Here is a 23,509-nt window from a genome sequence, read left to right as displayed (position 1 = left end):
GTTTGTCACAACAAAGCAAGCATGCTTACGACGTCGAACTCGAAGTAAGTTAACAAATCATCATTTTACACCACTTAAGTGAGCAAATACGGACGCAGACGTCTTTCAACTGTCATTTGTCGCTTCATTACTTGGAGCGTGCCTTGTACCTCACAATTGTAGAGATTTTGGCGAAATGGCAGGTAAGTGCTTTTGCTCTCCGTTGACAAAGTGCCTCGAGAATATTCTAGTATTGTGCTCACCTGAGTTTACGAACGTTTTTCCACTCGCGATGTTGGCCCTTTAAGGCTATACGTCGTTCGGGCTCGAATGTGAGAGGACATTACCGCTGAAGCTTACTAGAGAACAATGTGCTGAGACTAAACAACGGGAAGTCTGAACAAATAACGCGCTAGCGTGCGCGAGAGAAATGCTAATTTTCGAATACTCGACGTGCGCTTCGGTGCACTCCAGCTTTAGTTCTGTTGTTCAAAGCGCGAGAAAACATTGGCACGTAATGAGCCCGGTTCCAGCAGTCGCGTCTTCAACTTGGCGCAGGAAGAAGTATACAGTGCGTACAACGCTCCAGCACGGAGCGCTTACGAAGGCAGGTTTGACACGTAACAACCACTGCGCGTTTGTTTTGGAACGAGACGAGCTAAACAACTACCTAAACTAACTTACAAGAGCGGGAATCAGTTCACGCGTTTTTATGCAGTTGACCCTTTATTGTGCGTTTTTTACGGATGCCACCGCTGGTTCTTCTTTTTTTCCTTTTGTTTTTGCATTTACGTCTAAGTTCGTTTAACATAAATTCGCAAGACCGACACGAACCGCGACAATCAACTTCAGCCGCCGGGTTGCTTCCCCCGGTTTTGAAGGGAAGCGGTACAATTTCACGCAGACCTGCGCTTGTTCTTTTTGTTCACACTTCTCACGGAGGAGCTGCCAAGATGCCGTGGTGAATCCATTAGAAAATTTGAAAAGCACGCTTTCAGGAGCGCCTGAACGCACAATGGACAATGGTGAGGGCCTGCTCGCGGGTGCTCACCGCCGCTGCTAGGTGGCGCGACATGTACAGTAAAACTAGGGTGCCTCGATGCCTGCCCGCCGCGCCGCCGTTCAGGGTGGTGACAGCCCCGCGGCGCCGCCATATTGGTTTGAAGAAGCGCCTCGCGCGCCCGCCGAGCTATCGTTGCAGAGGGCAGGATTCTCACCAATCGCATCGGAAGCTGAAAATTTCTGGCATGTGTGGAATTATGCTTTCGGGCTGAAATACAGAGCTCATATTCTGTTGTAAAAAAGCACAGTAGTCATGTTGGCAGAGCGCTGCGGTGTTACAAGGAGAGGCGATTGGCGAGTCGGAATGTTAATTGAGTTTTCACTGTCGCAATATTATTTCGTTTGGACGGTGGAAAATTTTTTGACAAAACCGTTTGAGAAATTACACAACGCTTATCTGTTCACGTGTTGGTAGGCTCCCTCGAAACTTTGAAGCACATGTTTCGTTTGCTGCGTTTAACAGCAGTTCACGGCCTTATATCACAGAGTCCCAGCCGTAACACAGACGCAACACTAATTTTAAAGATGTTCTTGTGCACGCCAAACTACAGAAAAAGAAGAAGTTGGGAACCAATCCCTGTGGTCGCCCCAGGTGCTCCACATGCAAACACATTCAATCCACTACTACAGTAAAAAGTACAGCGTCGAATTACACACACAAGGTAACTTCGGCTTTCACCTGCACATCAAGCAATGTAGTCTACTGTCTAGAATGCGCCGCTTGTAGCAAACAATACATAGGTGAGACCGGACAACAAATCAATACAAGACTCAATGGTCACCGCGCGGACACAAAACACAATTTACCCAAAGCAGTAGCCAGCCACTTTAATGAACATGGACATATGTTTGACAAAGCAAGGCTCTATATACTACAAACAAATTTCCGTTCCCCTCGCGAAAGGAAGTACACGGAATCATACCTCATACACAAGTTTAATTGCCTACACCCGACAGGAATTAATTTGGCACGCGGCAACTTAGAATCTTTAAAAGCTGTAACTTAAATCTGAAACTCTCATATCATCAACCAATACACAAAACACATTAGGCCACCAGCCAACTTTAATTCTTAACCTCACCTACTCTTTCATTTCGGAGGAAAAAAGGGGAGGGAGGAGGGAAAAGAAAAAAAAGAAAAAAATTTCCTGCCTACTACTCAATTTAATGTACTCTTTCAGGATTTTACGTCTATACCAAGTGTACGATCCCCTCCTTCCATGTACACGTGCCCGTGCCCGCCTCTGCACGCGTCACCCTCCTGTTTGCTATACCGATTTCGCCCCCCCCTTCCCCCTGCCCCCCTTTTTTAGTCCTTTTTTTTGAAACCCCCTCGACAACACATTCCGAAGTCAATATGCCTTTTTCGGCGCCTCAACCCAGAGTATCGCCTTCTGGATGCCGCCGTAACGACACCTACGTTAAGCGCGTGGGGCAGTGCCCCTTGAAAGACCATGCCGCTGCCTTTCAGTCTCCCCACACATTGCACCGCAGACTCCTCGTCGCCACCTTAACTATTTCAAAATTACTCGACCTATTGCTTGACCGGCCGTTCTAATGCCTCAAAAACATGCCGCCAACGACTCCCCCTGAATTACTCCTAACCTTTCGCATCCCCAACACGCTCCCAAGCCCCCGTATTGCTTAAAGATTTCATTTTTCTCTTTCTTTTTCTTTCACCCCCCCCCCCCTTTGTTGTGTCTTGGTACGGCCCTGGCTCCCCGCTCCTTTTTTTCCTTTTTCCCCTTTTTTCTGCTTCTATTTCTTTTCTTTCCTCTCCGCGTGCCCACTCTCACGCTCTTGTCCCTTCGTCTTGAGAATGAGGCTCACAGACGTCGGACGACAGCGCCTGTTCCCTCTTGTAATCTCTCTCTTTAAAACCAGCCGCCAGCGACAACACCCGCACGTGACGTCACTGCACTAACCCTTTAAAACTAACACGCCGAGGATGACGAGGCCGCCTTTGACGAAGATAGGTCCACCTGTCGAAACGTTGGCCAGCCTGTCTGAGGTACTTCAACCCTGTTTAAAAAATTTTATACCACAGTGTGCCATTCCATCTGCCAGCCCCTTTCTTGTTTTTGGACGATAAGAATACTGTTACACTGCAAGAGCGTGTGCGAAAATGTTTTCAATGTCGGTTGCTCACGAGAGCACGAAAATGCCGCCTCACCAACTCGTCGACCGCACGGGAGACACGAGCAGCGGGCAGCAACGTCGAACCAATATGGCGGCGCGTCTGCCGAACGGCGGCGCGGAGCGGTACAAAGGCTGTCACCACCCTGAACGGCGGCGCGGCGGGCAGGCATCGAGGCACCCTAAGTAAAACTTCATTGCAGGGTGCCCTCAGTTAAGTGGTTCTCTATCATACCCTGAATTCCAGCGCGGCTGTCCGTGATTCGTTTCACCATCCCTTTGGTTACGGACACAAGCACATGCATGCTCTGGAAAACCTGCTTGCCTGAGGAAACCCTGCTTGTCTGCTTCAAAAGAGAAACGTCATTCATACGGCGACGTGACTTGTTTGGAGAAGCGTGTAACATCAATGCCGCGCTCGACCAATTCTGAACGTGCTGTATTGTAACGTAGAAGCGGTTGTCATCCATGACTTGTATATTAGAGCATGTTATTTCTTGAAATGAACGCGTTGTAAGTAGCGCTTCGGGTTTTCCCGCACCCCCTTTTCTGGCTCCGCGTGTGCTAAAGCAAAAAACAATTTCACAATGCATAATCAAATCGCCCAAATCGCCACTTCAACGAAATACGAATAAATATTTTGAAATTGGTGACGTCACACTGACGTAACGGCGCTTTCGGCGCGAATTAAAGAAAATTCAAGTTTGGCCTTTACTTTCTCTGATGCTAATTAACTGATTACCACTAAGTTAACGGACATGGATTTTAACCTAAATTGATTTAGCGTTTCTCTGCGATTTCCATTTAAAGACTGAGAGAAAGAGAGAGAGAGAGGATAAGGGAGAGACAGGGAGGTTAACCAGAGTGGGAGATCCGATTAGCTACCCTGCGTTGGGAAGAGAGGAGAGGTCGAGGTAAAGTGACAGTAAAGTAGGGGGAGAAAAAGAAAGGGAGCACCGCCAGCCATTTCATCTCGCTTTCGAACCTCATATAATTACTGGGATGTACAACGATGGAGTTCATCTGCTCCTTTTTCTTTAAAACTACTCCTTTACAAATATTTAGTCCGAAGTAAGCTCGAATATGCCTCTTCAATCTGGGACTCCAGCACTGCTATATTAACCTCTGCCCTCGAGCTTCTCCAAAATAACTCTGTTCGCTTCATTCTAGGAAACTACAGTCGTACTGCCAGTATGACTTTAATGAAAGAGTCCCTACAGCTTGCGTCACTCGCCTGTCGCCGCAAGTTTTCTCGCCTATATTTCTTCCGCAAGATATACTACAGTCCCGCCCTACACAACGACCTTATTCTTCATCTATAATACATTTCCCCTCGTTTCGATCATGCACAAAAGGTGGGAATAATGTCGTGCTTAACGCAAGCATGTTATCAATCATTTGTACCCCGCACCTCACAGGACTGGAACCACCTTCCTGGAGCAGTCACGTCCACTGTTCACTATTCCCAGTTTCATAATGTTTTAAACACAAGTGTATTGCAATGTAACTAACCAACTATGTAATTATATTTGTTATCGGTCAATTGCTTGAATTTTTGTTGCTTCCGGCAATTATCTCATCGTTTTAGCTAACATTGTATTGGTAGAAGAAAAACCTGTATGGTGTCTCTTTTCCCGTATGTTCCACTTCCCTCTGTAATGCCTCTGGCCCTGAGGGTAATACTAATGAATAAATAAATAAATAAATAAATAAATAAATAAATAAATAAATAAATAAATAAATAAATTCGAGCCCCATAAGTTCGGCGCAAATGTAAATTTAAATACGCTGGTCTATTTACTTTCAGGAATACCGTAATACATGGCGGCCACTAGAAGCTCTTTTTCATTAAACAGAAATTTGTGATCCGCAAGGCCGACGCTCATGCGCAATCATATTTTCACATGGAACATGCCATCGTCATTCCTTTATTCAGCTTCACTATAAGGGTGTCAGTTTCTCGGTCTACAATTTAGGCATCCACTTGTTTCGCAATTTATGCAAATTTGGACTCTTGTCTACTTTTGTTTCAGAAGAGTGCGTGTACAACGTAGGCAATGCAGTTTTTCTTCCCGTCAGATTGGAATATGATCTATAGCGTTATATACAAGGCTGCGTACGCGAGGGTTGAGCCACTTAACGTGCGAAAATAGTATAACTACGGCAGAATATTCAACTCGCTTCAACAAATCATCAAGAAAATTAATGGAAACCAGTAGCAAGTTGCACTGTGCCCTCCCACACGCACAACGGAAATTGGGAATGAAATTTCCAGAATTTGTTTGCTGCCACTTTATTGATTTGTTCTAAGAACTTGGGTAAAATTTATTTGATTTTTGTTTCTTCATTAAAATGACTGCGCACGGGCACTGCAAGGCGGCACATCAGTGAATTAACGCTGTCGAAAATCTACATATTTTTGTGCAGTGACGAAATATTGCAGACGACTCTGCCTCTAGGGCACGCCTTCTGCTCTTGAAAAATGTAACAAGCTGTACCGAAACTCATCTCCTTGATTCCTCTTTGGTTGACATACGAAGGATAGTTTAGATAGCTGAAGACGGTCTAGTGAACTTCTTGCAGCGAGTCTCGCACCAGTCAAATAGCTTACACTCTCTTTAGCACGCTTGCAATGCAAATGTATTTCTAAATCTTGGTCATTTTAAATCGACTCTGTGATGTCTAGCTACTCTTGCAGTTCGCATTTCGACTCCACTCTCAGCCGTCCCAATGCGCTGCACGCCGTTAAAAATTAAATTATGGGGTTTTACGTGCCAAAACCACTTTCTGATTCTGAGGCACGCCGTAGTGGGGGACTCCGGAAATTTCGACCACCTGGGGTTCTTTAACGTGCACCTAAATCTAAGTACACGGGTGTTTTCGCATTTCGCCCCCATTGAAATGCGGCCGCCGTGGCCGGGATTCGATCCCGCGACCTCGTGCTCAGCAGCCCAACACCATAGCCACTGAGCAACCACGGCGGGTCTTCACGTCGTTTATTGGCGGGGTCGCTGTCAAACTCCCAGCTCTACTACCTCCATCGAACGTCGGCTCATCCATCTCAAGCCTTAGCACAATCACCTCTAGGAATGCGATGTCTTAGTAACCTGGGAACAATGCTGACCGGCGTTTTCTTTAGTGTCGCGAAGACAAAATAATTAGAACCCATCTTAAGATTACTATCGAAGTTATTGCGATCAGCATTCACGCATCGCGTAGCGACTATACGTAGACATGCTTCGATAAAACTTGGTGCTGGGCTATACTTGGTGATGCATTCTTTAAAACTGATGGTAGCGCTAAAAAGGACGACCATACGGTGATAAGACGACACGAGGAGGCCGAAACGCTACTGACAACTGGTTTATTATTATTATTATTATTATTATTATTATTATTATTATTATTATTATTATTATTATTATTATTATTATTATGTTGAAAAGGGTTCAATATTTAAGAGAAACACAACACATGCGCACCCCCGAACTGCGCCAGCCTTCTTTGTCGCAATATCGCAAACAGTCACGGGAAGTGAAACATGATAAAACACCCAAGCAGCAAAAAGGGAACACACGACCAATTGATGAAAAGCCATATGTTACTATTCTTCAAATCTGTCCAGAAGTGTGCGCTCAGCCGAGTACAAATTTATTGAAACATAGCTAATGCACAGACCCGCCTTTTTTTTTTTTGTATGTGGAAAGCTTCCAGCAGAACTCTAGCTTTAGCGCTTGCACTTCTGCCCAGAACATTTGCCACGGTTTAAAGAAGCAAAGGCTCTGGGAATGGAACGTATTCGGAACAGTATTCGCAATGGAACGACCGAAACCCATATAAATTACCATCAGAAGAGACAGAAAGGACTCTGGCTATACCTAAACGGTATGAACTAAATAACAGACCTAACGAAATAAGTGAAGTTGCCCTTGAAATTCTGCCACGTATTCATATTGCAGTAAGTGTGGTAGGGGAATAACAACAACAAAAAAGTTGCTTTCACTAATCCCCTTCCAGAGAAGCGGACAGCGGCCGTGTACTCTGCAGAGCGAGACCACGGGGTGAAAATCGCCGTTGTTAATCCACAATCGGCGCCGTCGCGTCGCATCGGTAAAAACCACCTCGCCCGGTCTACCACTGTATACTCTTTCGCCGAAACTAGTCGCCGCTCTTCGCATTCTGAGGTCTTCTTCATTCTCGTCTACTCGGGGAAAAAAAAAAGAAAAGCCAGACAGTTCGCGAACGATTGGATAAGCACGGGCGCGCCCGCTCAAAGGCCGACGAGAAGCTCGCGTCCCCTGCATTCTGGGCTCCCGTTCTGTGACAAATCAACGCGCTCGCGAATCAATGAATGATTCTCCTCGCTATGCCGAAGCACGTGCAGCACGCTTTCGACACGCAGCTCACCTCGCTGGCACCGTTTTGCCGCGTCCATTTCCAATCTTTTGGAAGCGCTCGAAGTGCGGTGAACGAATGAATGGGCCGCAGCGTCGGACGTTGGCTCCAGGGTCCTCGCCTGGTGGTGCAAGGGGTCCGCCCCCCCCCCCCCCTCCCTGCCGCAGCTGAGCACAAATTGGAAAACGAAGCGTGTAAGCGAGCAAATGTGCTTTGGCGGTTCTTTCGTCGTGACGGAGGAACCGCTTAAGCCCGCTAAGGAGCGGAAAGAAAAAGGATGAACGCGGGGAGAATGGGGCGCCGATTTTAGCGCAAGGGGACCCATTCACGGATTCCGGCGTTTCTTGTCGCTCCCTCGGTGCCGACGACTCCCCTCCTGCCCGTGCGGTAATCCAGTCAACGTCCGAAAAAACGTGGCCATGATCGACTGCTCGTCTTTCCAGCTATCTTCACCTCTGTCGCAAACAACGAAAGTTAGCAGTTCTTTTTTTAACGGGTAGTAACATTTAACCGATTAACGGAGCAAGACCGTTGACTTGCGGGGAGCTAGCATGACTAAAAGGTGGCTGCTTGGGCATGTCGGTAGGCTGCGCTGGTATGTCTCAGCCTCTGATTCACAGTGGAGGAAAAGAACTAGGAAGCTTACCAGCAAGTATGCGGCCTGTGGGGTGGGCAACACAGCAACAAAGAAGGTCAAGCGGAAAGTCAGAGAGGCTGAATTAATCTCATGGGTGGCGGCAATGGAAAAGAAACCTGCCATGAGTAACTACTTAAGGGGAAAAAACGAAATTAGGAAAGAAACCATTTATGATAACTCAAAGGGAAGCTCATTACTTTTCGAAGCGAGATCGGGATGCCTTAGAACACGCACGTATAAAGCGAGATATAAGAAGGAAGAAGAAGCATGTGCTTGCTGCGGTAAAGCTAGGGAAACGACGGAGCATATTTTATTAGAATGTGAATGTGAATCTGCTGTTGTCATACGGGAGCGCGTCTCGGAGGCGTTCATTGTGGGGCGTGGTGTACGGCAGGGGGACCCCCTCTCACCTGCCCTCTACGTGCTCGCTTTTGAACCGCTTCTGCAGAGGTTGTCTTGTGACCGCAGAATTGGCAGGTTCCTACTCCCACCAGGTTCCCCTCCGGTTGCGCTATTTGCCTATGCGGATGACTTGTCCATTGTCGTCCCGGACGAAGCCTCAGTTTGCGGCGTCTTGGAGGTCATGGACAGTTACTGCAGGGCGAGTGGTGCAAGGTTGAATAGGTCGAAAAGTGCAGCCATGTACTTGAACTCCACTCCGTCCAGTCCGCAGCCCGTTCATGGTCTCCCCGTGAAAACGCGGCTGCGCATTCTAGGCTTCCAATTCGAACCAGATGGTCTGTCTCCTGAAAACTGGCAACAGGCTAAGGAGAAGCTTGAAACCAGAATTCAGCAGTTCAGCGCGTTGTCATGCCCATTGACTGCTCGAGCGACAATCCTGCGCTCACTTTTGTTTTCATTCCTGACGTATGTGGCGTGTGTGTCTCCTGTTTCAACCCGAACCAAGCTCATCTTGGAGAGGGTTCTCTTTCGCTTCCTTTGGAAGGGTACAACTGGTTGTGTAGCTAGGCGGGTCGCTCCCAGGTCGCTCTTAACTCGGATATGCTCCTGACTCGAAGCTTTACCTCGTTTTTCCTTAGCACCCGACTCCGCTTGTTTTCGCAGAGCACATTTTCCCACTGTGCTCCTCGTTCAGGAACCCCATCCACCATTTATGCGGCGGCTGCCAACTCTTTGGTCAGCCTCCGCACGGTTCGCCCCGACATCGACGTAGTTTCAACTCCACTCCAAGAGTTAGTAGACATCCTCACCCCAGGCCTCCCCCCGCATTGCCATATGTATGACCTGTCCATTCACAGGCCAAACTGGAAGCTCATCACGGCCAGTTTCCTCGACGCTAGGCGTGCCACTTTCATGTATCGCCTGGCGCGAGGGTGCCTGCCGTTGGGCTACAGGCCCTTCACAGCCGTCCCGGTTCGTGGAGCGTGCCCGTTCTGTGGCGCTCGTGAGGACACGGTTCATGCGTTTGCGCAGTGTTTGCTTCCTGCAGCTCTTCTCCGTAGGATTGCTAGTCTTTTTAATCTCCCAGGCATTCCCTATCAGACAGTCCGATTTTTGCACCCTTTGCCTAATCAGGCGGTCAACCAGTTCGTGCTTCTCCTCGCTGAGTGCTCCTACCAAGTTTGGTTGGCACGCTGCGATGCAGTTTTCGGGGGGAGGGCGCCGGGCCTTCACGAAGTGCTTGCGAAAGCACGGAAGGAGGTCTGGTTCCATCTCACCCGGGAGCGGCACCGCTTGGGCGAGAAGAAGTTTCTCGAAGTGTGGGCCCGTCCTGCGGTAATTTTTGATGAGTCAGGCGGAAAGCTTTCCATTAAGTTATGATGCATGCTCCTAAGGTCGCTCGACTCGGCCGTGTGCGCCAGTCGATCTACGGGGTTTTGTTTGGTTCAGTGGAACCCAGAGCTAGAACCGGTGGCGGCGCACCCTTGGTTGGTCGCGCTGCTCCGCGGACGGCTTTGGTGCTCTGCATGGTTGTATGCCTTGGCCTCTTTTGCGCCGAGGCAGTCCGAAGGTCAGTCAGGCTCGAGTCCTGTACGACCAGCATGGCTGTTTGTGTGTTGCGTGCGGTAACTTTGTGTTGCTGCACCACAACAGCCCCCTTGTCCGGGAAGGACCGTTGGCCCGAACCAAGTCCCCCCACCCAGTCAACCCGGGTTGTGGGGGAGTACCGGGGTCGACGTATCGGATGATGATGGGTTGATGAGATATGTATGCTCATGGACGCGGTGCCTTCAAAGGTGCCAAGTCCTCCTCCCATCTGACAACGGTACATCTATCCAGCGGTCGATTTAGGCACCACTGGCCTCCTTGAAGCCCTTGGGTTCAGCGGGAGCAGTGGTAAAGCAAACAGGTCCGCAATAGACATCAGTAAGAGGCGATTGGAGGATTGGTGGAAGAAAAGTAGGGAAACGACAAAGGACGGAGACGTACAAAAGCACAGTTCGCAATAGGGTATCAGAAAATTTGGACGTGGTAGTTCATAGTGTGTTTTTTTTTTCTCATGGGTTAACCTAGGTAGGATATTAGGCAGCATAGTAGCAAGAGCTTGGTGGCGCAAGCCACCGCCCCGTTCCAAAGGGGACGCTCATAACATCCATCCATCCATCCATCCTCTTATTCGTCCTCCTCTTGTGCGCAAAAAGCTGCACGCAAGCATGACGCACGCAGGCAGCGGAAAGGGAGGCAGATGACGGAACGAACGAATGAATAAAAGAACGAACCGAATTCACGAATGAATCAATCAAATGACGGAACGAATGAATGAATAAAAGAACGAACCGAATGCACGAATGAATCAATCAGTCTGTCATTGAATTTTCGTATATTTCTACACGCAGAAAGCTGCCATCGGGCAGCTAACCACACTATGGTGTCTCACTTACAAAAGTCAAGCGTGACTTGCTTAAATTAAGCACAGGTAAACACGAACGCAGATTGAGCGACTCGCAAATATTTTCAAAAGACAGACGTTGCACAACTGAATTTATTATTGCGGTTGGAAGTTTCCATCTTTCGCCTTTTCTCGTCAGATGACCCTGCTCTTTCTTGTTCTAAAAGGAGTGAGGACATTACCGGTGAATTCTTTAAATTAATTTCCAGTTTAAATAGCGTAAGTAACGGGGTGGCGTACGTGTAGAGCTGTTGATTCGTAATGATGCGAATGCCGCGAAGGATTTCTGCCGGTGATGTATCGAACGGGATATTATAAGTGCAAGAACAAACTGCTTTCGCATGAGATGCATTATATGCATAATATGCATGATATGCACTCCTTTACAGACTCTAGAGGCTGACTTGCGATCCCGAACTCTTGCTCCCACGCACGGCTATTCATCGTTATCTTAGTCTTCTGCATATTAATCTTCAACCCCACTCTTACACTCTCTCTTTTAAGGTCCTCAATAATTTGTTGTAATTCGTCTGCATTGTTGCTGAATAGAACAATGCCATCGGCAAACCGAAGGTTGCTGAGATATTCGCCGTCAATCCTTACTCCTAAACCTTCTCAGTTCAATAGCTTGAATACTTCTTCCAAGCACGCAGTGAATAGCATTGGAGAGATTGTCTCCCCCTGTTTGACTCCTTTCTTTATAGGTATACCTTCCTGCTTTCCTTGTGTAGAATTAAGGAAGCTGTGGAATTTCTGTAGGTATTTTCCAAGGCATTTACGTAAGCGTTTTGTACTCTTTGATTACGTAATGCCTCTATGACTACTGGTATCTCTACTCGATCAAATGCCTTTCCGCAATCTATGAAAGCCATATAGGACGTTTACTGTGCTCTGCGGATTTCTCGATAACCTGACTAATGACGTGGATGTGATCCATTGTAGAGTATCCCTTCCTGAAAGCAGCCTGTTCTCTCGGTTGACCAAAGTCCAGTGTTGCCCTCATTCTATTGTAGATTATTTTGGTAAATATTTTATATAATACTGGGAGTAAGCTATTGGGCCTATAATTCTTCAATTCTTTAACGTCTCCCATTTTGTGGATTAGTATAATGTTTGCATTCGTCCAGTTTTATAGGACCCTTGCAGTCGATAGACACTTGGTATAAAGAGCCGCCAATTTTCCAGGCATTGTGTCTCCTCCATCTTTGATTAAATCGACTGTTACTCCATCTTCTCCTGCCGCTCTTCCTCGTTTCATGCCTTGCAAGGCGCTTCTGACCTCATCGCTAGTTATAGGAGGAGTTTCTGTATCCTGTTCCTTAACTGTTTCTAATTGAGGTATCCTGACTTCTCTGGGTACTGCACAATTCAGTATAGAATTCTTCCGCTGCTTTTACCGTATCTTCGAGATTGCTCATGACATTACCCTGCTTACCCTTTAGTGCATACATCTTGGTTTGTCGTATGCCAAGTTTCTTTCTCACTGATTTCAGGCTACGTCCATATTTTACGGCTTCTTCAGTCTTTCTCACGTTATAGTTTCGAATATCACTTATTTTCGCCTTGTTGATCAGTTTTGACAGTTCCGCATCCGCGAATTCTATCTTATCTCTTGAGTAGGACACTTTCATTTTTTGTTGTTTCTTTATTAGGCCCTTTGTTACTTGGGAGAGCTTGCCTACTGGTTGCCTTGGTGCCTTACCTCCCACTTCAATTGCTGCCTCTGAAGCCAACCTAGTTACGGTTTCATTCATTAGCTCTATGCCATCATCATCTCTCTGTTCTAAGGCTACATATTTGTTTGCAAGTACCATCCTGAATTTGTATGCTTTTACCCTTACTGCCTCAAGGTTGACCTGTTTCTTCTTGACCAATTTTGCTCTTTCTCTCTCCTAATTGAGGTGAATTCTAACCCTCAATAACCTATGATCACTACACTTTACCCTACCTATCACTTCTACATCCTGCACTATGTTGCGATCAGCAGAAAGTATGAAGTCAATTTCATTTCTTGTTTCACCATTAGGGCTTTTCCAGGTCCACTTTCTGTTGCTATGCTTCTTGAAAAAGGTGTTCATTATTCGAAGCTTATCCCTTTCTGTGAATTCAACCAGCGTCCTTCCTCTAGTGTTCCTAGAATCGACGCCGTAGTTGCCAGCTGCTTGTTCAGCAGCCTGCTTGTACCACCTTTAACCTATACATCTTATTAAGTTTGATTACGACTACAGCTACCCTCTCATTAATGCTGTAGAATTCATCAATGTTGCCCGCTATGTCTGTATGGATTGGGAATCCTACCCCGTATTGCTTCTTATCTGGGAGTCCTCTATAGCAGAGGACATGGCTGTTATTCAGCAAATGTAAGCCTTCCCAGTTCAATAGCTTGAATACTTCTTCCAAGCATGGAGTGAGTAGCGTTGGAGAGATTCTGTCTCCTTGTCGGACCCTTTTCTTTATAGGTATCTTCTTACTTTTCTTGTGTAGAATTAAGGTAGCTGTGGAATCTCTGTAGATATTTTCCAAGATATTTACGTAAGCGGTCTGCACTGCTTGATTACGTAATGCCTCAATGACTGGTGGTGTCTCTCTGAATCAAAAGCCTTTTCGTAATCTATGAACGCCATATAGAGAGGATGATTGTACTCTGCGGATTCCTCGATTACCTGATTGATGACATGGATGTGATACATTGTAGAATATACATTCCTGAAACCTGCCTGTTCCCTTGGTTGGCTAAAGTCCTGTGTTGCCCTCATTCTATAGGAGATTATTTTGGTTCCCTGTGATTAATTGAGCAAGGTAAGCGTACTCCTTCACAGACTCTAAAGGCTGACTGGCGAACCTGAACTATTGTTTTATTGCCCGGTTATTCGGTTGATGTGCTTACAAATCCAGCATTCCATTACCTTTAGATAAAAACATATAAATCCTTATCCATCGATTACGGCTGGGCGCTGCACAGCCTTTCTACACGGAACTGGCCGCGCTGAAATTTCGTAATGTTATTGTGACTGTTGACGAAGATACGCATCGCCTTCTTCAAGAATGTCCCCATCATGAAACACCCAGACGTCGACTTAAAACTTCATTAATGACATTAGACCGTAGACAACTCAGAACTTATTGGGGCCGTGGCCAGCAAGAGGCATGCAAAAGTGCGCATCCTTTATTTTTACTCTCACTGTGCGTATTTGATATTATTGTGGTTCGCATCGTTGCTTGAGCGTTTATTTGTTATGTGATATTGACGTCCGCAGCATTGCTTTGTAATGTCGTGTGCTTATTTTGACTTGTGTGAAATAGCGCAACTCTGTTGTCGTGTGTTATATGTTTTATGTTGCAGCTGGACATTGTATGTGCCCCGTATTCAAAAGTGAAGATGTAGCCCGCGCCGTATTTATGCGCCAGCATCTCCTTATGATCTGACAAAGAAAAAAAAGGAAGAAAAGCGTTGCTTTCAGAATTGAGTTGCTTTTTTTTTTTCGGAATGAAGTCGATTCCCACATCACAACCCCGTGTTTTTGATGCAGGTCCTTTCAGGCCTCTTTATAGAGGTTTATCATTGATGGAACAAAGAAAAAAAGGTGCTGACAATACATAGTGACTCGGAGGAAGGAGAAAAAGACGTTATTTTCTGCTACCCGTACACGGCTCCGCGTCAGGGTGAGGAGGAGAGAGGTACAGAAATGAGAAGTAAGGGAAGAAAGTCCTTGGGTATTGGCGAGTAGCGTATCGGTGAGAAGAGGGAAGGGGGGGGGGCGCAGGGGAGGGGGGGGGGGAAACCGTTGAGCGCGCAACAGGCCTGTAGCCACCTGTAACTCGACGATCCTCCATAAGCTCTCTATCGCGGAGCACGGAGAATAGACACGAAGGAAAGAGAATTGGCGCCTAACGTTTTCGCAGAAACTCCGCGGTATGCCCAGGCCTCCGTGTTCCGAGCATTGCAGTGTCAAGGCGCTGCAGCCCCAGAAGTATTGTCGGTAACCTGCGTGTTCGTGCTTCTCCGATGATCCAGGCGACCTCTCTCCAACAAGTCGGCGCCTCGCTTAGCGAGACCCGTCTCCCCTCCTTCACCATTGTCTTTTTACAAACTTACAGCTCTTACGAAGCCGCTTTCCCGCCGACTCCACTTCCCCAGTTCTTGGAGGGGGCCGACCTGAGCGCGCGGATACGAGTCTTGCTACATTCTCTTCGTGGCTTAACGCTCTGTTTTTTTTTTAACCTCTCTTCTTAATCCCCCACTCATTCTTTGCTACTGTTGCACTGTGCCTCTCTCACCCATTCCCGTACAGTGCTGTTGAAGTGACCTCCTTCCCTTAAGAATCTCTCCCTTTCGCGTAAGGAGACCGGTCGGAACGACCTACAGTGAGTTCGGACGGAGGTGTGGGCTGGTGACAGGCCATGGCGTCACCTTCCCGTCATCCTTCCTACCTCCTATATCTTTTACCCCCCCCCCCCCTCCCCGTCTCTGCTAGCGCTAAGCCGCTAAGCCGCTAAGCCGTGCTCACGCAAGAGTTGCAGAAGACGGTGCTTAGCCTTTCCTCCTTCCCTCAAGAACCACTTTCTCGCTCTCTCGCGAGAGGCAGGTACGGCGCTGTACTTTCCTCTTCTCCTCCTCTTAAGAGTCACTCACACACACAAACCCTCGCCGAGAGAGGCTTACTTCATTGCGTATTACCCGCTCCCCCTTTCCTTTTCTCCCAACGCTGCCCCGTCCACTCTCTCTCTCTTCATCTCTCCTATTTTCCGTTCTCTTCCTTCCTCACTTCGGCTACATTTAAAGGGCGCTGCTCTGTCTCTCTCACTCTCTCCGTCGTGTTCCTTCATTCCTTCGCTGTTTGTAATTTATGCAAAGTATTCAACCGCTCCTTCTCCTTTTACAAGAGCTTTTTATTATGTTTCTCTCTCTCTCTCTTTCTCTCTCTATGAAGCGTGGTCCCGCCCCCTTCCGACCGGAGTATTTTAAGGACGCCGAGTCCGTACCTCCGCACTGTAGCCGCATCCTCCCAACCTGCAAAAGTGAGTTCGACTTTTCTTTTGCCGTACTTCAGTAGAGAGGCCGCAACGCTGCCCAGTTTCTCCTTCTCCACGCGCATTTCGTCGCTTAGATATAAACCCACAATGGACCGAGCCGCGCTGCTAGTCAACATATCCATCTTGTGCTCGTATAATCGTACTAGGATAGAGTTATTTGGGAGATTTTCGCTTGTCGTCGTTCTTCCCGGTTTTCTCTGGAGATCAGTAACGACGACTGCCGTTTGGCTAAGCCGTCCGCGCACGTCACGGGAAGGCAGAATCAGACTCTCAGTGGTTTGTAAAGGACATTCTCTCTCTCCTTAATGCTCGGATTAGTTGTATACGGATCGAACGGCGCGATCTCAAGCGATAAAAGTTAACCAGCAGTCGCGCCCTTTGGCAAGCTACAATGGATTCGTGGCTGTGTAACGTAAATGAGCCCTCACTGCAGTCCTGTTTCATACTCGTCGGGGTATGGCTGTCATCCTTGTTTCGTATCGACAACACACGGTCATTGCCTATATATCTTGGGTGCATCTCACGCATTGCATGTCACGATGGTTGTATAAATAAGCAGCTTCATGCGCGTCTCTGGCACGTGACTGTTGCGCTCTTTCGCGAGCCACTCGCCTTTGCTGCGACCTTCCCGAAACTGCAGTTTCCGAGAGCGGCCACGCAAAATACTCACATCTACTAGTCATTAATCCAGTAGCCGCGCGCTTATTGTAATACTGTTGGCCGTTAGCACACTACTCTTGCTTTGTATTCAGTGTCCCGTGCTTTGCTGTTTAATTATATGCTAACGTTTACTTATATACTATTCTTTTGGATATTAGTAGCAGAGCATTTACCATACACTCCCCTCACGAAACACTTGTACGGGCCTGTAAGGTGTTTTTTTTTTAATAAACGAACACATAATCTTGAGGAAAGTTATTTATGAACCGCTAATACGCAGATGATGCGAGTTCCACTGTTCCTGGTGGTGCTGTCCGTGGCCCTGATAGCGGCCGGCGGCATCCCTTCTCCCTTCGGCTACATCACGTCGGGCTTCCGAAGCCTGGCCGAATACAAGCTGGCCACCACTGCCAAGCTGGCGTCGTACCTCACGGGAGACCGAGCCGTCAAGGCCACCGTTGACCTGAAGGTGCGTGCATGACCCAGTTGGTCCAGTTATCGACGTTATTTGGTTCGATCGATGTTGACCCCCATCCGTATGTTATTCTGCGGTGTCATGCACTTATCCGTGGCTGTCCCTCTGCTGTACTCTGCGCTGCAGGTTGCCGACGATCCAGACGCAGGTGCAGAACAAGCCGTGGTCGAGGAAGCAGCCCACGAAGTGCCCGTGCCAGAGGTGCAGCAAGCGCCGCCAGCCAAGCCGCAGGAACTGCCCGTCGCGCCCGCATCGGACGAAGAAGCACACGACTTCAAGAAGCACTTCGCCGCCGGCTACGCGGCCCTGGACTTCGCCAACCAGCTCGAGCAGAGGCGCCTGGCCAGTGCCGCCTCGACAAAAACGCAACAGTTCGACGCCCCGGTCCTGTCCCTGCCCCTGGAGCACTACAAGGACTACGTCACGGGTGGCGAGACCGGCGGATCGCTGATGCGAGTCGCCGTCGTGGCGCAGGACGTCCCCAAGCCTTTCTACTCGTCGCAGCCGAACCACGACTCCGCCCAGCCGTGGAACCAGCAGGGCGCGGCGCCGCCGGCCCTTCCAGAACAGCCAGTGGGTCAACAGCAGCAGCAGCAGCTCCAGCCGCCGTCGATCCAGGGATCCAGCGCTGGACCGGCACCCGCGTTCTCCGGGGACCACCAGAGCCACATCTTCCCCTACAGCGGATGGCAGCCGGCGCAGCCCTACGGCTACGGCGCGTTCCAGCCGTCTTCGTACGACGCTCCCGCCACCGCTTCCGACGGGCTCCCCGAGCCCCCGACTGGTGACGCCTCCCCGACACCGCCGGCGGCCGAGCACCAGGGCGAGGACGTCGTCATTCCCGGTAGCCAGTTCCCGCAGCTGTCCGAGGGCGCGCCCGACGCCGAGTCCGCTCCGGACGCCGCCGAGGCCACGCCGTCCACTCATTCGCTGGAGAGCGATGTCCCGGAGGAACAGCAGGGCCCCAGGTACCGTCGCGACGTCGACTCGGAGGAAGCCGACACGACGAGCTTTCCGGTACCCGGAACGAACCTGACCATCTACGGCCAGGACATCGAGACCTACTTCGGCTACGTCAAGGCCCACGACACTACGCAGTGCTTGGCCAAGATCTTCTGCACGATGGCCGCGAATCCGAACGTGTTCGGCACAAACGCCACCGCCATGACCGACTTCTTCAGGTAGGCATTAACATTTTCTTGCAAGTTGATGCAACATGTTCTACCTCGTGTTTTCGAAGTGCTAGATTGCTTCACTAAAGAGAACGAAGATCGTCTGGTGCAGCGTCGCCGTCTGCCTTTCGGATAAATTTTGTACACGTGTACCAGTTAAGCCTCGTCTCGTGTCGTCACTTTACCATATGTGTGGAGATACTCCTCGTGACCACCGTTTTTCATCTATCCAGGTCCTACAGGCCCCTGCCCAGCCACACGGCGGTCATCTTCTACAAGGCAGCGTCCGCTGCGGGAGCCGCGAACGCCGACTGCAACGCCCTCTTCACCAAGTGCGCCATGAGCGTGCAGGAGATGAGGGCAGCCTTCAACCACGACGTGTCTCAATAAGCACGCGCTTGATTTAGTCACTTGTACAGTATATCCCCCCCCCCCATTCTGATAGTCATCACCCATTATTTAAATAGCTATATCAGCAATTGCTGTGTATAAGAGCCCTCCTCTTGTGTATCCTTATGATTGTGAATAAAATAGATGGAGAGCTGCATCGCTTTCACTCGTTATTTTTCGTTCAGAGCGCCGGCGATGACTCGCAACTGAACTTTATTTGGAGAGCCGGCTGTGTAAGCCCGGGGGGCCTTATTGGCAACAGTCCATTCTGTTTCGTACGCTGTTCTTAGCTACGAGTTTATCGTACGCAGAACAGAAGTGGCGCTCTCACGGGTTCACACTTTCGGGTGTCTGCTACAGCGCTCGGGTATGAATGAGCAGTGAGAGACAGAGACGTAAACGGGTTGGGAAAGGCATGGAGGTTAAACCGGAGAAGGTTCTGGTTCGACGCCCTGCACTGGTATTGCAACTCGGCATCAAAGAAGGAATAAAAAATTATTACAGCGATTGATCCTTTACATTAATGGGCTGTAATTCAATCGTGTTCCATTAACCGAACCCTCTGCACATTTTAGAAAGTTAAGCTGGTTTGAACGCATAGTACAGAATGCTTTGCATATAAAGTGCAAATGTATATGTCCGCCTTAATTTCTTGCCGGTCTTAATCGATATGGCTGTTGTCCGCTCCACTGTTGTCACGTACTGACGTAAATAACTTGCAACGTTTTCACGAAGGGCCAACAATGTTTTTTTTTGTGTGTGTGAGAGAAGAAAAAAGAATCGATGAACACCGTAATAGGCACTGAGAAAGAATGGAGTGACGCCATCTCGATGGTGTGCAATATTGGTCTGATGTCGAGAGCTGTAGGTATAATCAATTCAATGCTCGCCTGCCAGAAAAAAAAAAAGAGAACATGCTGGGCAGCATTGAGAGAAGTGCTGGGCAGCATCGATGCATGTATCTCAAGATACTATCTTGGATACTGTTTGGGTATCTTGTATCTGTATTATAATACGACTGGCAAGACGTTTATCTGTATCTGTGTTTCCGACACATGAAAGAATGTATCGTTGATATCTTAGTAGTGAGTAAAAACTTTATTGAATATAAATAAAATAAGGTCCGGGGTGGTACTTGGGGTGCATGTTTTTGGATGTTTTGGGGAATTGGGGCCACCGCGATGTGCGATCGAATGTTGCGGTCGATCTGTGCCGTTTCCTCTCCGCAATACTGGGGTCTCAGGGGAAAGCATCTGTTTGCAAACGCCACTGGTAAACATCCGGAAAGCATGCTACCTCACCATACAAGATAATCTATAATCACAATGAAATTTCAGGTTTAGCACTCGCAAACCATTTCAATAAGTACTTTGCAAGCTTAACACTTAAGTACTTAAGTACTAGTAATAAGCTGTTAAGTACTTAAAAAGTAAGCTGTTAAGTACTTAACAGCTTATTTTTCAATCCCACTAGTGAATTTGAGGTATTTAGCACTATCATGAACCTTAAAAATACTAAAGCTCTTGACATTGATGATATCCAAATAAAACCTATCAAGTATGTTTTAGAATACATCACTCCAGCTTTAACGCATATTTTTAATCTAGCTTTACAGTCTGGGGTGTTTCCAGAAAAGATGAAAATGAGTAGGCTAGCTGTACTTTTTAAAGGAGGCAACAAAAACGACGTGTCAAATTACAGACCCATCTCAATCATTCCAGTATTTTCCAAAGGATTAGAAAATATTATTTTTTCTCGCTTATCAAACTTTTTCTGCAGACAAAACATTCTATCTAGTGCTCTGTTCGGCTTTCGTAAAGGTAGGTCAACAGAAACTGATTTGCTCACACTCAAGGAGCATGTACTAAAAACATATAAAGAAATCTCTTCACATTGGCACTATTCATTGATTTCATTAAGGCATTCGATTGTATAAATAATAAAATTTTGCTATGGAAATTATCACAGAATGGCATTAGAGGTACTCCTTTAGCATTATTTGAGTATTACCTTAATAATCGAAAACAATCAGTATGTATAAAACAGGACAAGTCAAGTTTTGTTCCTTTACTAAATGGCGTGCCACAAGGGAGCGTACTAGGTCCTATGCTTTTAAACCTTTTCATTAACGACATTGCTTATATTGACACAACTGTAAAATTTATCGTGTATGCCGATGACACTAATCTCCTCATTTCTGGTCCGAATTAACAAGAATTAATGGAAAAATGTAACTATCTACTCAATAAGCTATCTGAATGGTCATTCGCTAATTGCCTAAAAATAAACCCTACGAAAACTAAAGTAATGTTATTTCGCGCAAAAAATAAAGTTATTACTAGTAATCAAACCTTAGCGTGTGCGGGTAAAGAACTGCAAATTGTGGATGAACATAAAATATTAGGCGTCACTTTTTCCTCGCACCTTACTTGGGATAAACATATTGAAAATATCTGCACAAAAATGTCTGCTATAACAGGCGTTCTGTCTCGATGTCGGCGTCTTCTTCCAACCAAAGCAAAACTGAACATTTATTATGCCTTAATTTTTTCCCATTTAAATTGCTGTAGCTTAGTGTGGGCGACTACAGGAAAAACAAACATCATGAAAATCCTTTCTTTGCAAAAGAGAATGATTCAGCCCATAGACAACATGAGTTATCTGGAGACAACGCGGCCAGCGTTCTTAAAGCATAAAATTATAAAAATTGAACATTTCTACACGATTCGCCTTCTAAATTCATTTTATTTCTCAAATACTGCCTTCAAAAATTTTCTAGTGTCTACCGCATCTTTGGCACCAAAATTCAATTCTTCCAATACAAGAAATAGTGATACATGGTATGTCCCGTGGTTTCGTAATAAATATAGCCTACAGTCATTAAAACATAACCTACCACATATTTTAAATAAATACAAAGGTACATATACCTCTTCATCGAAGGAACTGCGAATGCATTTTGTAAACATGTGATCAGTGATTGTTTATCGTTCTTTCAGAGACAACTGTACGTGTTACTGATTTTGTAACCCATACACATGTATTTCTATCTTCTGGTGTATCGAATGTTTTTTTTTAATATTTTTTAGTCTGTATTATCTACTCTCTATATCAGAGCGACTTGTATTAGTTTGTTAGTAACCCTTACACACATACTTCCATTTTTCTGATGCATCAATTATGTTTTTTCTCTTAGTCTTTATGTTATTTTCGGTCTTGTTATTGTGCATTTATCTAATTAATTTATTCTGAGTGTCTAACAATGTTACAATTTTGATGCAACCACCATGTATGCCTTGTAATGGACCATCGGTCTAGTCAAGCTGTTTTCCAGCAGCTTTTAGCCCTTGGTATCCACCAGAACACTTGTAATTCTGAAAATAAATTGAATTGAAAAAAGCCTAATCTCGCCAATACTTCCCTGCCCTGAGTTGAAGAACAAAGCCGTTCTTTCTGAGTATATAACGTCGCGACTGCGTACTCGTCAAAGGTATTGTGCAGGCCCAGTCCCTCGAACGTCTCTGTGCTAGCGCACTCGGGAAGACCAAGGGTGGCTTTGAAGGCTTGTCTTATTATTGTGTTTGCCTGTATAATCTCTTGGTTTGTCAAGGCCTGATACGGAAGAGCGTATGTGATTCGACTAATTACGAATGCCTGAACCAGGCTGATGGTCTCTCCCTCATGCCGTCTCCGCTTCTTGCCACTATCCGTATCATTCTGGCCACTTTTCCTGTGACCGCCTTTAGCTTTTGAAGGGTGTGAGATGTTCCAGCGTTCTGCTGTATCCACATCCCCAATATTCTCAGTGTCTCCACTTCACGAATTGGCGCCCTGTCGAGAGTCAGAGTGAGTGGCGCCCAGTCCTTCTTTCTTGCGTATTTCGCGCGCACCCGAATGAATTCCGATTTTTCGGGTGCGCATGCCATGTCCTCCGCCCTCGCGTATTCCACAGCTGCGTCAATGGCCTTCTGAAGAGTTTCTTGCTTGTCCCCGTAGGACCCCTGGTGAGCCCAGAACGTGATGTCATCGGCATATATCGCACAGCCGAGATTCGGGTGTTTATCTCCAGGGCTAGCTTTCTCATCCCTACATTAAATAGCAGTGGAGAGAGTATAGCTCCCTGAGGGGTACCTCTGCCGGGACAGTTGAAGGTGTCGGACCTCGTGGAGCCTAATCCAATTGTGGCCGTGCGGTCACTGAGGAATGAGCGCACGTAGCTATAAATTCGCGTTCCGCAGTTCATCGCTTTCAGTCCGTCCAGAATAGTGTGGTGGGAGATGCTGTCGAAGGCCTTTTTGATGTCCAATGCCACTACAAATTTATCGTCCGACCCTCTGTTGGGGTGCAGGACCTCGTGCTTTAGTAGTAGGAAAACGTCCTGCGCCGACACGTGGGTTCGGAAACCGAACACGTTGGAGGGGAACATGTTGTTTAGCTCTATGTGGTTGGAGAGCCGGACCTGCACAACCTTTTCAAAGAGTTTCCCCGCGCACGACGTTGGGGAGATGGGTCGAAGGTTGTTGATGTTACGAGGCTTATCTGGTTTAGGAATGAGAATAATTTTTGCTTCCTTCCATTCTTTTGGAAGAACGCCGTCCTCTGTCCAGACCATGTCGTTAAAGAATTTGGTCAAGCTCTTTAGCGTGTCGTCACTTAGATTGCGAATCATTGCGTTCGTGACCTGATCTATCTCTGGGGTCGTGCTTTTCCTGAAGGAG

General features: G+C 47.2%; 1 protein-coding gene and 1 long non-coding RNA gene across 2 annotated transcripts in view; one reads left to right on the top strand and one right to left on the bottom strand.

Annotated features, from left to right (window-relative positions):
- LOC139047726 (uncharacterized) overlaps nt 1-23,509 on the bottom strand; it is a 99,839-nt gene that overhangs the window by 20,023 nt on the left and 56,307 nt on the right. The gene's annotated exons all lie outside the window — the stretch shown is intronic.
- On the top strand, nt 17,035-18,838 carry LOC139047389 (uncharacterized). Its single transcript, XM_070521216.1, has 3 exons — nt 17,035-17,223; nt 17,356-18,410; nt 18,635-18,838. Exons 1-3 carry the CDS (start codon nt 17,035-17,037, stop codon nt 18,789-18,791), a joined length of 1,401 nt encoding a protein of 466 aa, XP_070377317.1. The 3' UTR covers nt 18,792-18,838.

The sequence above is a fragment of the Dermacentor albipictus genome, chromosome 7, assembly GCF_038994185.2.
Source record: "Dermacentor albipictus isolate Rhodes 1998 colony chromosome 7, USDA_Dalb.pri_finalv2, whole genome shotgun sequence".
NCBI classification, from domain to species: domain Eukaryota; kingdom Metazoa; phylum Arthropoda; class Arachnida; order Ixodida; family Ixodidae; genus Dermacentor; species Dermacentor albipictus.
The sequence above is the reverse complement of the archived record's forward strand: the minus strand, read 5'-3'. Positions and strand labels throughout refer to the sequence as shown.